Source organism: Panulirus ornatus, chromosome 58, assembly GCF_036320965.1.
Source record: "Panulirus ornatus isolate Po-2019 chromosome 58, ASM3632096v1, whole genome shotgun sequence".
Lineage (NCBI taxonomy): Eukaryota > Metazoa > Arthropoda > Malacostraca > Decapoda > Palinuridae > Panulirus > Panulirus ornatus.
The window spans coordinates 22,673,582-22,692,218 of record NC_092281.1 but is presented as its reverse complement, the minus strand read 5'-3'; the positions used below and the strand labels follow the sequence as shown (position 1 = coordinate 22,692,218).

At 38.7% G+C, this 18,637-nt stretch overlaps 1 protein-coding gene across 2 annotated transcripts in view; it reads left to right on the top strand.

The window, feature by feature from the left end:
* LOC139766662 (vesicular integral-membrane protein VIP36) overlaps positions 1-17,098 on the top strand; it is a 58,836-nt gene extending 41,738 nt beyond the window's left edge. For both annotated transcript variants that reach the window (XM_071695556.1, XM_071695557.1), the window contains exons 6-7: positions 3,994-4,054; positions 8,914-17,098. In XM_071695556.1, coding sequence (XP_071551657.1) covers positions 3,994-4,054; positions 8,914-9,065 — 213 coding nt within the window. In that variant the 3' untranslated portion in view covers positions 9,066-17,098. The remainder of the gene's footprint in view (positions 1-3,993; positions 4,055-8,913) is intronic.
* The last annotated feature ends 1,539 nt before the right edge of the window (positions 17,099-18,637 follow it).

Genomic DNA, 18,637 nt, shown 5'->3' with positions numbered 1-18,637 from the left:
CGTGTCGTAGGAGGGGACTAAAGGGGACAGGAGTGGGGAGCTAGAAACCCTCCCCTCCTTGTGTTTTAACTTTCTAAAATGGGAAACAGAATAAGGAGTCATGCGGGGAGTGCTCATCCTCCTTGAAGGCTCAGATTGGGTTGTCTAAATGTGTGTGGATGTAACAAAGATGAGAAAAAAGGAGAGATAGGTAGTATGTTCGTGGAAAGGAACCTGGATGTTTTGGCTCTGAGTGAAATGAAACTCAAGGGTAAAGGGGAAGAGTGGTTTAGGAATGTCTTGGGAGTAAAGTCAGGGGTTGGAGAGAGAACAAGAGCAAAGGAAGGAGTAGCACTACTGAAGCAGGCATTGTGGGGGTATGTGATAGAGTACAAAAAAGTAAACTGTAGATTGATATGGGTAAAACTGAAAGTGGATGGAGAGAGATGGGTGATTATTGGTGCCTGTGCACCTGGGCAAAAGAAGAAAGATCATGAGAGGCAAGTGTTTTGGGAGCAGCTGAGTGAGTGTGTTAGCATTTTTGATGCACAAGACCAGCTTATAGTGATGGATGATTTGAATGCAAATGTGAGTAATGTGGTAGTTGAGGGTAAAATTGGTGTACATGGGGTGTTCAGTGATGTAAATGGAAATCGTGAAGAGCTTGTAGATTTGCGTGTTGAAAAAGGACTGATGATTGGGAATACCTGGTTTGAAAAGAGAAATATGCATAAGTATACATATTTTTAGTAGGAGAGATGGCTAGGGAGCATTTTGGATTATGTGTTAATTGATAGGTGCGTGAAAGAGAGACTTTTGGATGTTAATGTGCTGAAAGGGGCAACTGGAGGGATGCCTGATCATTAACTTGTGGAGGCAAAGGTGAAGATTTGTAGAGGTCTTCAGAAAAAAAGGGAGAATGTTGGGGTGAAGAGAGTGGTGAGAGTAAGTTAGCTTGGAAAGGAAACTTGTGTGAGGAAGTGCCAGGAGAGATTGAGTGCAGAATGGAAAAAGTGAGAGCAATTGACATAAGGAGAGTGGGGGAGGAATGGGATGTATTTATGGAAGCAGTGATGGCTTGCACAAAAGATGCCTGTGGCATGAGAAACATGGGAGGTGGGCAGATTAGAGACGGTAGTGGGTGGTGGGATGAAGAATTAAGATTGTTAGTGAAAGAGAAGAGAGAGGCATTTGGACGATTTTTGCAGGGAAGTAGTGCGAATGACTAGGAGATGTATAAAAGAAAGCAGCAGGAGGTCAAGAGAAAGGTGCAAGAGGTGAAAAGGAAGGCAAATGAGAGTTGGGGTGAGAGAGTATCATTAAATTTTAGGTAGAATAAAAAGATGTTTTGGAAGGATGTAAATAAAGTGTGTAAGACAAGAGAACAAATGGGAACATCGGTGAAGGGGGCTAATGGGGAGATAATAACAAGTAGTGGTGAAGTGAGGAGATGAAGTAAGTATTTTGAAGGTTTTGTTGAATGTGTTTGATGATAGAGTGGCAGATATAGGGTGTTTTGGTAGAGGTTGTGTGCGAAGGGAGAGGGTCAGGGAGAATGGTTTAGTAAACAGAGAAGAGGTAGTGAAAGCTTTGCAGAAGATGAAAGCCAGCAAGGCAGTGGGTTTGGATGGTATTGTGGTGGAATTTATTAAAAAAGGGGGTGAGTGTGTTGTTGACTGGTTGGTAAGGATATTCAGTGTATGTGTGATTCTGAGGATTGGTGGAATGCATGCATAGTGCCATTGTACAAATGCAGAGGGGATGAAGGTTAGTGCTCAAATTACTGAGGTATAAGTTTGTTGAGTAATCCTGGGAAATTATAAGGGAGGGTATTGATTGAAAGGGTAAAGGCATGTACAGAGCATCAGATGGGGGAAGAGCAGAGTGGTTTCAGAGGTGGTAGAGGATGTGTCGATCAGGTGCTTACTTTGAAGAATGTATGTGAGAAATACTTAGAAAAACAAATGGATTTGTATGTAGCACTAATGGATTTGGAGAAGGCATATGATAGAGTTGATAGAGATGCTCTGTGGAAGGTATTAAGAGTATATGGTGTGGGAGGTAAGTTGCTAGAAGCAGTGAAAAGTTTTTATTAAGGATGTAAGGCATATGTACGAGTCGGAAGAGAGGAAAGTGATTGGTATCCAGTGAATGTTGGTTTGTGGCAGGGGTGCATGATGTCTCTATGGTTGTTTAATTTGTTTATTGCAGTTGTTAGGGAGGTGAATGCAAAAGTTCTGGAGAAAGGGGCAAGCAAGTATGGAGTCTTTTGTTGAGAGGGCTTGGGAAGTGAGTCAGTTGTTGTTCACTGATGATACAGCGCTGGTGGCTGATTCGGGTGAGAAACTGCAGAAGTTGGATACTGAGTTTGGTAAAATGTGTGAAAGAAGAAAGCTGAGAGTAAATGTGAATAAGAGCAAGGTTATAATGTTCAGTAGGGTTGAGGGACAAGTAAATTGGGAGGTAAGTTTGAATGGAGAAAAACTGGAGGAAGTGAAGTGTTTCAGCTACCTGGGTGTGGATTTGGCAGCGGATTGAACCATGGAAGCGGAAATGAATCACAGGATATGGAGGGGGCGAAGGTTCTGGGAGCGTTGAAGAATGTGTGGAAGGCAAAAACGTTATCTTGGAGAGCAAAAATGGGTGTTTGAAGGAATAGTGATTTTCAGCAATGTTATATGGTTGTGAGGCATGGGCTATAGATAGAGTTGTGTGGAGGAGGGTGGATGTATTGGAAATGAAATGTTTGAGGACAATATGTGGTGAGAGGTGGTTTGATCGAGTAAGTAATGAAAGGGTAAGAGAGATGTATGGTAATAAAAAAAAGTGTGGTTGAGAGAGCAGAAGAGGGTGTATTGAAATGGTTTGGTCACATGCAGTGAGGAAAGATTGACAAAGAGGATATATGTGTTGGAGGTGGAGGGAATGAAGAGAAGTGGGAGACCAAATTAGAGGTGGAAGGATGGAGTGAAAAAGATTTTGAGCGATCGGGGCTAGAACATACAGGAGGGTGAAAAGCGTGCAAGGAATAGAGTGAATTAGAATGATGTGGTATACAGGGGTCGAGTTGCTGTCAATGGATAGAACCAGGGCATGTGAAGCATCTGGGATAAACCATGGAAAGTTTTGTGGGGCCTAGATCCGCAAAAGGTGCTGTGGTTTCGGTGCATTACACATGACAGCTAGAGACTAAGTGTGAACGAATGTGGCCTTTGTTGTCTTTTCCTAGTGCTATCTCGCACACACATGGGGAGAGGGGGTGACATTTCATATGTGGCGGGGTGGTGACGGGAATGGATGAAGGCAGCAAGTATGAATATGTTATTATTTTTGTTATTTTGCTTTGTCGTTGTCTCCCACGTTTGCGAGGTAGCGCAAGGAAACAGACGAAAGAAATGGCCCAACCGACCCCATACACATGTATATACATACACGTCCACACACGCAAATATACATACCTATACATCTCAATGTACACATATATATACACACACACACACACATACATATATACCCATGCACACAAATTCACACTGTCTGCCTTTATTCATTCCCATCGCCACCTCGTATGTACATGTGTATATATGTATATGTCTGTGTATGTATACGTTGAAATGTATAGGCATGTATATGTGTGTGTGTGGGTGTTTATGTATATACACATGTATGTGGGTGGGTTGGGCCATTCTTTTGTCTGTTTCCTTGTGTTACCTCGCTAACGCAGGAAACAGCGACTAAGTATAATAAACGATAAAAGATTAAAATAAAACAAGATGAACAGTCTTCCTCTTTTAGTTTACAGAGATATTCCACTTCCCTTGATCGAGTGTGCAAATTGGATGTGTAGTATCTAAATCATAAGTATTGCATTAAGAGAAATTATCTTTACTATATTTTCTTTATTTAGTCATTCATTTTGAAAAAAAAGAAGTATCTGTACCATATTATTTTGTTCAGTCTCATTCATATCGATAAATACAGCTTTTTCATGGCCACATCAAATTTTTTTTCTAGGACATTCTTGAAGATCGGGTGAACATAATGCCTTCTGCCTCCTTTTTTGAGCCTCCGAGAGGTAAGTAAAACTATTGATTCTTGTGATGGTTGATGACCATTTGTCTCTGATGTCATTAATAACCTGCTTCCCAGAGAGTGTCTTCATCCCAGATTACACAGATTAAATGTCCTCTGATCAGGCTGGCATAAACTTATGTTTTGGAAACCATATTATGGTTGGACACTGAAGTGTTGACAGGCGAATGGAAGGGTAGACAGACCATCACAGACAGATAGACGTCTGTATGAATGGAGACATAAGTTTAATCTACAGTGTCTGAAGACTTCCTGAGTGGAATATAAAAGGTGTCTTATTCATGCATTTACCATACTTGTGAGTGAAGACTAACAAAAGAGGTTCTGTGAGTCAGAAGTTAAGGTAAGGGAACAAGGAGGAGATGGAAGATTGGAATAATAGAGGTTTCTTGTTATTAGGGCCTGAACATTGAGAAGGGCAGACGGCATGTTTTAGATGGAAAGAAGTGATGTGATGTATTGGAGTGGGGTGATATCCTGTAACTAGGCTAAAGCAGGGCCTGTAATTGAGGTAAACCTTGAGGTTTGTCTGTGGATGGTAGACTAGATGTGTGCAAATGAGACCAGTGTTTTCATCATGTTTCTGACACTACCTTGATAGTTGGAAAGCAGTTACATAAAGAAAAATAAAAGTGTGAATGGTTAAGAGCATGTTTAGTGCAAACTGGTATGCATATGATTTGCTTTGGCATGTATACATAGGTAAGGCAATTTACATTTTATAATTGTTATAAGTAGCTGTCAGGCATATCATCTGCATCCTTTTAGTGACCATCATTAACTTTCTGTTCTTTTTGTTTGGTGGGTGTTTGTGGTGGTTGGTAGTGGGGTTCTTTGTGGTGGTGATATAGATGGGTAGTGATGGTTTTGGTTGGTATTGGTATTTGGGGGAAAATTTTTGCCTTATAATTGAGTAAGTATGGTACCAGTATCATGAGGAATTTTTCCTCCATATTCCTCTGTGTTGTAGAAGATAACTAAAGGGGGCAGGAGCGGGGAGCTGGAACCCCCCCCTCCTTTATTTTAATTTCTTAAGATGAAGCCAAGTGGGGAGTGCTCATCCTCTTGAAAGGCTCACGCTACTGAGTCTAAATGCGTGTGAATGTAACTATGATGAAAAGAAAGGAGAATAGGTAGTATGTTTGAGGAAAGAAACCAGGATGTTGTACCACTGAGTGAAACCAAGCTCAAGGATAAAGTAGAATGGTTTGGAAATATTTTAGGAGTAAAAAAGATAAAGACGAGGAAGCACTACTGCTGAAACTGGAGTTGTGGGAGTGTGTAAAGGAGTGTAAGGAAGTGATCTCTAGACTGATGTGGGTGAAAATGAATATGGATTGCATGAGATGGGTGATGTTAGTACTTATACACCTACCCATGAGAGAAAGTTTGTGAGAGGCAAGTTTTTAGGAGCTATTGAGTGAGTGTGTCAGCAGTTTTGATGCAAGAGTCTGGGTATTAGTGATGGATGATTTAGATGCAAAGGTGAATAATGTGGCAGTTTAAGATATAAATGAGGAGTATAGGGTATTCAGTAATGTGAATGGAAATTGTGAACAATTGTGGAGTTGTCCTGAAAAAGGAATTGATTTGGAATGCCTGGTTTAAAAAGAGGGACTTATGCAAGTATACCTATGTAAGTAGGAAAGATGGTTAGTGGGCATTATTGGATTACACACTAATTGATAGGCATGCAAAAGAGACTTGTTGGATATGAATGTGTTGAGATGGGCGGCTGATGGGGTGTGGAGGTTAGGGTGAATATTTGCAAGGTTTTTCAGAAAGAGGAAACTTTATGGGTGATAAGAGAATGATGAGAGTAAGTGAACTTGGAAAATAGACCTGTGTAAGGAAATATCAAGAAAGGTTTTGTGAAGATTGGCAAAATGTGAGAGTAAGCAAAGTTAGGGGAGTGGATGAGGAATGGGAGGTATTTAGGGAAGCATGCTAGCGTGTACAAGAGATGTGTAAGTTGGGAGGTGGGCAGATTAGAAAGGTTAGTGAGTGGTGGAATGATGAAGTGAAATTGTTATGGTAGGTATACAAATGATTGGGAGATGTATAAGAGAAAGTGTCAGGAAGTCAAGAGGAAGGTACAGGGTTGAAATGAAAGTTGGGGTAAGGAAGTATCAATAAACTTTAGGGAGAATTAGATGTTTTGGAATGAGGTTATAATGAGAATGAGATATTTTGGAATGAGGTTAGCACTGCAGAAAACAAGAGAACAGGTGGAGATATTTTGGAATGAGGTTAACACTGCAGAAAACAAAAGAACAGGTGGGAACATCATTGAAAGGGCAAATGGGGAAGTGATAACAGGTTGTGGTGAAGTGAGGAATGAGTATTTTGATGATAAGGTGGCAGATGTATGTTGTTTGGGTCAGGGTAGTATGTGAAGTGATAGAGTTAAGGAGAGTGGTTCAGTCAAGAGAGGAGAGGTAGTGAAAGCCTTACATAAGATGAAATGTGGCAGGAGTGGAGTGGATGGTATTTGCTGTTCTTAAGAAAGGGAGTGACTATATTTTGTGCTAGGATTTTTAGTGTATGTATGGTGAAGTGCCTGAGGATTGGCAGAATGCATGTATAGTGCCATTGTATAAAGGAAGGAGGATAAAAGTTAGTGTTCAAACTATAGAAATATAAGTTTTTTTCTTGGTAGGTGGTAGGCAGCCAATGACCAGGGAATTATATTACTGGTCCTTCCTGCCTAGGTATCAGGAGGGATAGTAATGACTGTGTAATGAGACAGCACTTCACTGGTTTTCAAGTTGAGAGCCTCTAACACAGTCTTCCTTTCTGTCTAATAAAGCCAATGGCAGGGGGCAACTCTCGCACAATGTAGAGACTCCTACCTAATGGGTCAAAAAAGATTTTTCCTGCCTGATTTTACAACCAGCCTACTACTTCTACCAAATGTTTCAACCTAATGCTTCTGTCTAATGTTCCTACAACATACTACTTCTATCTGTTCCTCCTACCAGTTAGCCAAAATGCAGGGCTGGTGCACAGCACTCTCTGCAGGAAAAATCAAGGTGTATGAAGAATGAGTTGTGTGAGTTAAATGTCAATTGTTTTGCCTAACAAGGAGAGATTGTATGCTTGTGGACAGATTGCCAGCAGTTCATGTGTAGGTGAGGCAGAAGAAAAAGACAGCTACCCGAGTCAGAGGAGTGCAAGTTGACAACCACTGAAGTGTTGGTTCACCATGTATCTGTCACTAACCCTTCCAATACTCAGGTGGGTAGTCCCTGTACTATACCTACCTGGTCAGTGGCTGTTTAACTTGTTTATGGTTGGGTTTGTAGGGTGAGGTAATGTAAGAATCATGGAGAGAGGGATGAGTATGTAGTCTTTAGGTGTGTTGTTCCAGAGGTGCTTGACCATACAAAGAATGATGAAATACAAGGAAAAGCATTTATGAATTTTAGAGAAAGTGAAAGACCTGTCTTTTAAAAAGTGCCAGGTTATAGTTTTTTGATAGAGAGAGGTGCAGAAACTGGGTCTTGGAGTCATTAAACTTAACCAGATTTCGTCTACTCCAATGAGATGTCCTGTCTGTTTCTGAGTTTATTTAGGAACATATGTCGAGTAAAGATGCTGAGTCATCAGCATATGAGTGCACTTGCATATTTGTAATAGAAAGGAAATCCTTGATAAAAGGAAGAAAAAGTGTAGGAGACAGGACAGAACCTTGAGGGACACTGATGTTGTTGGAGAAATGGGGAGAGGCTGATAAAATGGCCCGAGAAGAAGCTAGATATGAGGTAGCATAGTGAGGAACGAATCAAAAGAGGGAAACTTAAAGAGTTGAAACCCCAGTGCCATACCCTGTCAAAAGCTTTGGACATATAAAGGGCAACTCCACAGGATTACACAGAATCTTTCAGGGATGTTGACCAGCCATGAGTATAATATAAAAAAATTATCACTAGTGGATCTCTCCATATGGAAGCCATGCTAGTGGTCAGAGAAAAGATGGTGATTTTCAGGATGTCTAAGGATATGAGAATTGAGGAGGGATTCTAAGACCTGAATATAGTAGATGTCAGAGCACCAGGGTGACAGTTAGAGGGAATAGAATGATCATCCTTGTTAGGGGTGGAATGTATCAACTCATGTTTCCAAGAAGAGGGCAAATTTCAAGTTGTTAAACTGAAATGGAAAATACAAGCAAGCACACTCTCTGAGGAGATGTAGATGGATGCCATCAGATACTATGCAAGCCTTGCCTGTGTCCAGATAGAGAAGCATGGTGGCATATGCATATTTGTGATCAATGCATGGCATTAAATGCCAGTATTACCTGCAAAACTCTCTGCAAACCCTCTTGAATTCTGCTGTGATCTGTAAATCTCTTGCTTGATGTCTTATGATGAACTCTGTCTTCACAGCAATCACTACTGCTCATTGTCTTATGCTGCTGAATACGTCACTAAGTGCATGTCATGGGAGTTTTTATTCAAGTACGTATTTCAGATATATACTCATGGTGTTTCTAAGCCCATTCGCGGTGTGTACTTAGTATTAAGCCTAATGCTTAATACTACCAACCACATTACTCTACTAATATGATGTCTCTAAGCCTATACTTAGTAGTTGAGCGTAGTCCCCCAGTCACAGCAAGCTAGTTTCATTCCACATGACTTCATTCTGAAATGCATGCTCAGTCATCATCTGAATCCAAATGGTCTGCTTTGTGAGTGGGTTGGGTTGCAGGAACCATGAGAGCCTTACCAAAAATTGCGTCATTGGCCAATGAGAGGGTTAATTGCTTCTCCTTCCAGATTTTAATAATTTCTCTACTTCGTATCCTGACATTTGCCCATTCATTCTTCTTGACAGACCATGTAGAAGACCCTAAACCATCAACCCTAACTACCTGGAAGAAGATACTGCTGCTTATATTTGGTGTCATCACCATCTGTGGGTGTGTTTTTATTGGCGGTCTGTTTTACACCAAGCAAAAGGAACAGCAACGTAAAAGGTTTTACTAAACTTATAACTCTGTGATTGGCTAATTTCCTCTTCTTTTTACAGCATTAGATTCTGTATATCTACACAACTTTTCCTCTGATAAAGGATACAGTTTTAGTGATCTTTTGGTAAAGACTTTCAGACAAAGAGTATGTCTTCTTCAACACATGATCTTAACTTTATACTGTCATTACACATGATCCATAGTTCATTACTTTCATTGTTAAAACTTCATGTAACATAAGCTGTATATAATAAACAAGAAAGTATGAACTAAAGGTCATTGTAACATTATTTTATTAGTGTCTTTATGTAAAGTTTCATCAGTTTAAGGAATTATATTAAGCTGGTTTTTATACACATTTGTATATTTAGAGAGGTGGGTAGACAGCTATAGTAATGTATTTATGGAAATGTGACATCAACTAGAAATGTTTCTTGTGGTGTTTCAGTAAAACTTGTACTCTGGGAGATAATGTTAGCGATCATTGGTTCAAGAAACTTGGTTTTCCATTGTTGTTACAAAGACATATAACCATGGAGAATGTATGTAACAATACACATGTTGTAATGGAAGGGCATAGAGAATTTTAATGGGATTGATTATTGAACTGTTTTAAACCTAATTAGGCAGTTTATTTAGAAAATAGTTTGTGGCACAGTTTTGATGACTTTAACATTAATTTTGTTCTTAATCATGTACTAATAGTTTAGGGGTACACTTAAAATTTATTAGATCTGCACACATATAGATTATTATCTCCCAAACTCCACAGCTTCATTTCTCCCTCTGGGAATAATCTTGTGGGGATGACACAGCAGAAAAGTTTCCAGCTTGGCCTGTCCAAACACTTCCCTGTCATGTTATATCCCCCTTCTTGCACTTTCCTGTGTTTTCTTCCTCACGTAGCTATTCCAGGATACCAACTGTCTCACTCATATTATACTTTCTTCTTCCTCACTTTTCTAAATTTCCTTACACACCTGTCATTTTGCATCCTCTTTATTTGACTAAACTTTTAAACATGTATATTTTAAACCCCTATGATGCCACACCCCATGTCTCTTCATCTTTTATACACTTCACCTATATTTATTCCATTCCATCTAATAACATGGCAAGCACCCCTCAGGTAGCTGAAAAAGCATCCTGAATAAAGAAAAACTGTCTACTTTACTATATACCTTTGTTTAACATCAGTAGAGTTGGCAGAACTATGCCATCCCTAAGGCATTTATCCATTTAATAATTCTCCCCAAATGTCCAATCACCTTTCTCCATTGAATAATCCTCTCTTGTGTCCCTTTCCATTTTGCTGTGTTTGCAGAGTTTTGATCCCAGATTCTTGAATTTTCTTTCAACAATTCACTACCCAGCTGAACCTTGTGTTTGAGCTTACTAGATATGTTTCTTATATATATTACATTGAAAAATCAATCTACCACTTTCTCTCACCTTATTCCTGCCAGGATTCACAATCAGCTTTCATATATTACTTAGTGTAAAACTTACATATTGACTTTTATAGTTTCTCTTAATTCTCCACTATCAACATCAAATCACTCATATATGTACTAGTCAACAACAACCAGTTGTTTCTCCAACTCATTTTTTTTCCTCATCCAGTTCCTGCTTTCATATCTCTCACGGTGCCCAATCCATTCATATGTGTACATACATATAGACACAGTGATTTAATTATACAGCCTCAGGATCCCTTTCATGGGGCTTTTGCAGCTTGAAGGCTGTGCTTCAGTTAGGAACAGGGAAATGATGTGCTTCTTTGAAGTTCTTTAATGAAGCTATCCTTTTTTGTCCAATGTCAGTAATACGTACATGTATACTTTTATTCATGCTTGATCACTGTTTTCTGCATTAGTGAAGTAGTGCCCAGAACAGACAAAGACAGTCCTTATTTGCTCACATCCATCCTGTAGCTGTCATGAGTAATGCATCGAGACCACAACCCCCTATCCACAACCAGGTCCCAGACCTTTCCTTGTTTTCCCACAGCTTCTTGATTTACTTATGGATGAGGTGCTGAAGAGGGGGGCCTGGGAAGTGAGTCACTTGTTCATGGATAGCACAGCACTGGAAGCTATTTTCAGTGAGAAACTGCAGGTAGGGATTGTGTGTGAAAGGAAGAAGTTGATATTGAATTTGAATAAAAGCAAGGTTATTAGGTTTAGTAGTGCTGCAAGTTTGAGTGGAGCAAATTTTGAAGAAGTGTAGTGTTTGAGATACCTGGGAGTGGACAAGGCAGTGTATGTAATCATGGAAACAAATAAGTCATAGGGAAGGGGAGGGCAAAGGTTCTGGGGAACAGGACCATTATCTAGGAGGGCAAAATGGGTATCTTTGAAGGTATAATAATCCTAACAATGTTTTATGGATGCAAGGCATGAGGTATGGATGAGGATGTCTGGAGGAGGGTGGATGTTTTGGTTACAAAAAGTTTGTGGACATTATGTTGTGGGCATTGGTTTGATCTGGTAAGTAATAAAAGAATATGAGAAAGGTATAGAAATAAGAATGTGGTTGAGAAAGCTGAAGTGGAAAGGTCAAGACAACAAAGAGAATATATGTGTCAGGAGTGGAGGGGACGAAGGGAATGGGGAGGCCTGATTGGAGAAGGAAAGATGGAGTGAAAAAGATTTTACTGCTCATTGCATGAACACATAGGAGGGTGAAAGGCATGCATGGGGTAGAGCAAATTGGAACGATTGGTGTACATGCATGGGGTTGAGCAAATTGGAATGATTGGTGTACATAGGGCAACATGCTGTCAATGGACTGAACTAGGGTATTTGAAGCAGCCAAGGGAAACCTTGGAAAGGACTGTGGGGCCAGGTTGTGGATAGGGGGCACTGAAACTACTACCTCCATCCACAACTAGACCCTGTAGACCTTTCCATGGTTTCTCCCAGCTGCTTTATATTTCTTGGTTCGGTTCATTAATAGTACATATATACCACATATACCCTGTATACCACATTGCTAATGCATGCCTTTCACCCTCCTGCATGTTCAGGCCCCATACACTCAAAATCTTTTTCACTTATCCTATTTTCAGTGTGCTCTTCCCCCTTCTCAATATCCACTCCACTTCTGACAGTTGTATCCCCTGTCAACCTTTCGTCACCCATTCTCTCTGTATGTCCAAACCATTCCAGTCCACCTTTCTTCAGCTTTCTCAATCACCTCTATCTTATTACCAAACCTTTTTTGTACCCTTTTATTACTTACTCGATCAAAGCACCTCACACTGCATGTTGTCCTCAAACATTTTGCTCCCAATACATCAACCCTCCACACATTATCATCTATACCTCGTGCCTTGCATCCGTACAACATTGTGGGGACTACTGTACCTTCAAATGTACCCATTTTCACCTTTCCATATAACAACCTCTCTTTTCACACATTCCTTAATACTCTCAGAATTTTTGCCTCCTCCCCATCTTGTGACTCACTTCCACCAAATTTTCTTCATTCAAACTTATATCCCAATTAACCTGTTCTTCTGCACTGCTAAACCAAATAACCTTGCTTTTATACACATTTACTGTCAACTTTTTTCTTTCACACATGCTTCCAAACTCAGACACCAATTTTTGTAATTTCTCGCTCAAATCTGTCACCAATGCTGGGTTAGCACCAAGCAACAGATAACTCTTTTCCCAGGCACTTCCCTCATCCCATACAGACAGTGTACTTGCCTCTTTCTCCTAGATGCTAGAATTGACCTCTTACCACCCCATCCATAAACAAATTTGATAGCCATGGTGACACCACACACCCCTGCCACAGACCTACTTTCACCTGGAACCTTTCACTTTCCTCCCTTCCTACTCGTACACATGCCTTACTATCTTGATAGCAGTTTCTCACAGCTTCTAGAAGCTTTCCTTCCACACCATATATTCGTAAGATCTTCCACAGGGCATTTGTATTCACCCAATCATATGCTTGCTCAAGATCCATAAATGTCATGTAAAATCATTCTGTTTCTCTTAGTATTTCTCACACATTCTTTGAACAGACAACTTATTCAACCCGACGCTCTGTGCATGCCTTCACCCTCTCATTCCCATACAACTTACCAGGTAAATTCATCAAACTGAAAATCATAACTAAATAATTAATGAGACTGTCACCTCCTTTTCTTAAAAACATCACCAGCCATGCCACATTACATATGCAAGGATTTCACTAACTCCTCTCTCTCTTCATCAAACCACTTTCAATGACTCTCATTTTGCCTACATCACTGACTCAAACATCCCATATCTCCAACCGTGTCGTCAAACACATTCAAGAGTCCTTCAAAATACTCACTCCATCCTCTTCTTACCTCATCTTTGCCTTTTATCACTTGTCCATTTGCCCCTTCACCGTTGTTTCCTTATTTCCTTATTTCTGTTATGCAATGAACTTCTTCAAAGCATCTTACTTTCACTGATGTTTGCTGATACTTGCTCACCCAACTCTCATTTGCACTTTTTCAACCTTCCTCTTGACCTGCTGCTTTTTCTTGTACATCTCCATCATTTGCACTCTTCCTGTAAGTACGCTCCATAAACCTCCCCTTTTACTTTTACTAGTAACTTTACTTTTTCATTGTACCAATCTCTACCTTTTCTCACCTGCATACCTACATGCGATACATTTCTCCTGCACATGCCAGTACTGCTTCTCTAAATATATTCCACTTCCCTTGCTTTGTGTACTTTAGCCTTTTGCTGTTCTGCATCCGGTCTCTCCTGGTATTGCTTCACACAAGTCCCTTTTCCAAGCTCTTTTATTTACATTACCCTACTCTCATTCATATCATTTCCTCTTTTCCAAAAACCTTTACAAATCCTCAACTTTACCTCCACCAGGTAATGATCAGACATCTCTGGCTGTTCCTCTAAACACATTCATATCCATGAGTCTCTCTTGCATACCCATCAATTAGTATGTAGTCCAGGAATGCCTTCATACCATCTCTTTTACTCACCCACATATACTTATGTATGTTCCTCCTTTTACACCAGGTATTCTTGATAGCCAGTCCTTTTTCAGCACAAAACTCCTTAACCTATACCTTACGTAATACCCCATTGACCCCAGTTATACTCCTAGTGTGCACAAAGAATATATGTATGTTGATAATCACATTGTCACAAGTCTTCCTTTCATCCATAAGTTCCCTTGTTGTGCCTCTTGAGTTGGTGTTGCTAGAGGGCATTTTCTAAGCATTTCATCATACACTTGTTAGTTCTGAGTAATAATGACTCTTATGTTTAGAGATCTCTGACTCTCATAGACTAGGCATGATAACTTTAAATAGATATGAGGTTATTCTTTCCATTACATATATTAGCTTCAGACATCAAGGTGGAGTATGATGATTATCCTCCTGATTTTAGTCATGCATTTAAAACAAAATTGAAAACAGTTAACCAATCCACTTGCCAAATGTTTTACAGGTCATAGATATAGCAGTATCCAGTTTCTCAGGTTACAGCTGATGTTGATGTTACTCAGCCACACTTTGCATTGTACAGCAAGAATTAGACATAATCCCAAACAGATGAACATTTCAAATCCAGCAGTTTCCAAAATCCAGCACTTGCAAGAGTACTGGGACTCGGTAAAACCCCGGTAATCACCCTTGTTTCTTATATACCCCTATATCTCTGATGCCCGTTCCCTTCGGGGACTCACTCAAGGGAGTGGCCACAGCAAAAGTCTCCATAACTGGTGAAACTACAGTGCCGCTTCTTAGCCTTTAGTGCCGCATCCTTAACAGGCCACTGGCAGAGGGCAACTCTAGCACAGTGTTTCCTTAGGCTCATACCTAGGGCAACTCTAGCACAGTTTCCATTGGTTCATACTTATTTTTCTATTGACAACTTCTACTTAATATTCCTGCTCAGTGTTCCAACCTGCTGCTTCAACCTAATGCTACCACTTAATGTTCCTTCCTGTTTCTACATAATGCTCCTGCTAATGTTCCTACATGCTACTTCTATCCATTGCTCTTACCACTTTGCCAAAAAGGCAGGGCTAGCACAGCACTTACAGCAGGAAAATGTAGTGTTTGAAGAGCAAGTTAAAGGTTGTCTAGTGTTATGTATGATGAAGGAGAGACTGTATGCCAGCAGTCCATGTGTGGGTGAGGTAGAAAGAAATGGCATTTGCCTGGGTCAGGGAGTGCAACTTGACAACCATGGAGGTTTTAGCCCACTTCACAACTGTTACTAATCCTCTCGCAATGCAGGTGAGTAGTACTGATAATATACCTCCCTGGTCAGTAGCTGCCTACCAATTACTACTCATCACCCATTACTACTTTGTCTGCATTGAATATTTTAAGTACTTGCCCATCCTGAGGCATCAACCACTTCACACCAAGATGACACTCATGTTTACTCACCTTCATCTGTGCCTCTTGCCAATTCCTCCTCTTGGTGCTTTAGTCAAAGTTTATCAGGAAGGAAGAAAAATTTGAAGTGCTGCATACAGTTGTAGTTGTAATATTTAAAATTCTTTATATATTCGGTAAATTCCACCAGTTAAGTTTTTCGTTGATTCAATCTCCTATCAATATCCCCTTGACATATTAGACAACCAGAATCAGAAAACTCTGGAATCTGATTGCAGCTTAGCCCAAGGTTGTTGGATTTCAGATGTTCAGCAGTAGAATTTATTATGCAAGCTTATCTTTTAATGATCCTTGAATTAGTACAATTAATTTCCTTACTATCATTCTTTGCTCTTAGTTACTTTCTTAATTTTGCTTCATGCATTTTTTTCATTTGGAATTTTTCTTCTTTATCCCCTTTTTTTCCCCTGGGCTATATTACTCTGGACAAGGGTATCAGATAAACTCCATTGACACTAGTGATGTAGAGAGTGACCTTGAAGTGCACAAGTATTTGATGCTATTGGTATTGAAAGTTCTGGTGCTGAAGGCAGTGGAAAATCACAGCTCTGAGGTAAATTTCAAAGGTGGTATCCATTAATTTATTAAAAAGTTAAATAACATCACTTGTAATACAATATTAAGGTACTTTGTGTAGTAAGTGTACACTGGTATTTTGAAATTGAATAAATTTGCTGCATTTCACAATCATTACCTAAACTTGTGTATTGGTAAGGTTAGGAGTGTTGTTAATTACTTATGTTTATTGTGTTCATTGATCTTAAAGTATTAAAGGGAATGTCCAGTGGACCTTAGGAGGCAAAATTATGTCTGCTTAAAATATTTTAGAATTTGTATTCAGTTGGGCATCAACATGTCTTTGCACTTTTTTTTTCCTTTAGTCTTGGTCATTTGAAAATGATATGGATCATGGAAGTAAGGAACATCTGTGTGTTTTTCATTATGTCGTGAGAATAATGTGACTTGTAATCCATTGGCTTTGAAGACTTAAAATAGGTATATTTTTTCTTCAGTAAAGAGCAGTAGCTTATTTGAAAACAGAAATGATGTTTTGTTACATGGCTGCTTATTATGCAGTTACTGCATAGGGTCCACTTGTACAAACCCCTTATAGAATGGAGTTGCACATTTGTAAATATATGTTGTCATAACATCTTTTATTCAGAAATCAGTAGACAGGAAGATTGATTTTCTCTGATGTTTGTTACTTGAGAGTTCATTGATTTTATGAATTTTACAATAAAGAGCTATTTTATATTTTATTCATTTGTTCCTTTTGAAGTGTGAATGTTGGAATAACAAAATAACAGAGATTGTTAGCTACAGAAAAGAAAGGGGTACATAAATTTCTTTGCAGGGCTCATTACTCTTGAAAAGTAACTGAAAGATGAGCAGTAAACATTAGCAAATTTATTGGGAACATATGTTACATTACTCTTATAACCAATATTATAAATTAAATTTGTGCAATCCCACTTCTTAATACATTTACCTACATTGCTTCCACCAAGTATTTCTATCAATAGTTATATCACATTAGGTTGGCATGAAAATATAAAATATCTTACTGTGAGAGTTTTGATAAAGAATTACAGGATGTAAAATAAAAAAATATTATATATTGATTTTATTCTGTAACACTATGGCCTTTATTGCTTCTGAGCAAATGTCACAAGTAATAATATATCAAGGAAGAACTTTAATGTGATTTCATACAATTTGAGGTTTAATAAAAGTACATTATGAGCACATTCACCTTCAATATTCATGGTATAACAGGTTTAAACCTTTAAAAGTTTAGTGAAGTAAACCTATCGAATTTTTTATTCTGCCTGAGATTTTTCATAATCTGAAGCTTATATTGTCAATAAAAATCTGCATTAATACAAATCTGTACTGGGCAATTTACCAGAAGAGTTTCGATGAAACCCAAGAGGGATAAAAAAAAAAGTGTGTGTATCATACATTCACTGATGCAGATATACAACATGGAAAGTTATGGTTAACTGAAATTACAAGCAAGCAGAGGGTATATTAATAATTACAGTATTAAGAAACTTTTACATACGAGATAAAATGTTATCATTCTGCCAAATATAGAATGTCTGTGTTATAGTAGGTAAATGAGTGAATTTAATGAGGATCGATCAATACAGCTAAAAACAATTAGTAAACTATAGATTTCATGAAACAATTATTTCAAGAAAAGACTAATAGGTTTAACCTTCTTTATTCCTCTTGGGATCACTTCTTAAAAATCTGTATAAGAAAAAAAAATAAATTAGAAGAAAAGCATCTCTTCAAGTGAGAGAGAAGTATGCAAATTCAGGGCTGGAGGCAGATATCATTTATATCGAGATAATACAGTCAGCCCAAGTTCTGTAGTTTTACAGTAAAAGTACTTTTCTCTGCACCTTGTGTTCCTTGGTTTATTCGCAAAAACATAAACTGCATCTACTTGAATTACTTAAATTAAAAATATACAGTTATGGCCCTCCTACATAAGAAAACCTGTTCTTACAGTAAAGAAACCCTCTTCTATTACTTTAACGATGGTCACTTCTGAGTATGCCTACATACCCCATTGGGAGAGAGAGACCTGTCTGGCCTCATTACCTTCCAAATAAAAGAAAAAAATCTGGAGCTGCCTATACACTGGTTTAAAAAGCACAATTATCAGCTCTCTAAATGTCAAACTTTCAAACAATATTTGTGTCAACAATGTGGATCACTCACTCTGAGAACCACCCACCACAGGCCACTTGATAGGGCTAGGAATTTAGGAGGTTGGCTCTCTTGAAGTTACACTCCTTATAACTAGAAAAAGTGAGAACTGCTGAATCAAGTTTTCTTTCTATACAGAATGTTTATTCATCTTTAAGCACGTATATGACAGGTGGCAAAAACTGCAAAAAAGTTAGATAAAAAAACCTGATCATTTGTACGATGGCAATAAAGAAGTATTTAATCACTGAATATAACATAAGAATCAAATAAAAATGGTTAATATGGTTGTATGGTGAAAACCCTTAACTAAAATCAGAAATAACTTAACTTCCATGGAAAATAAAATCTGAGCATAACTAAATAGGACATTTAGAAACAACATACCAACCATAGCTCCTAAAAAGTACAAAGTAATAACTGAACATTATTCT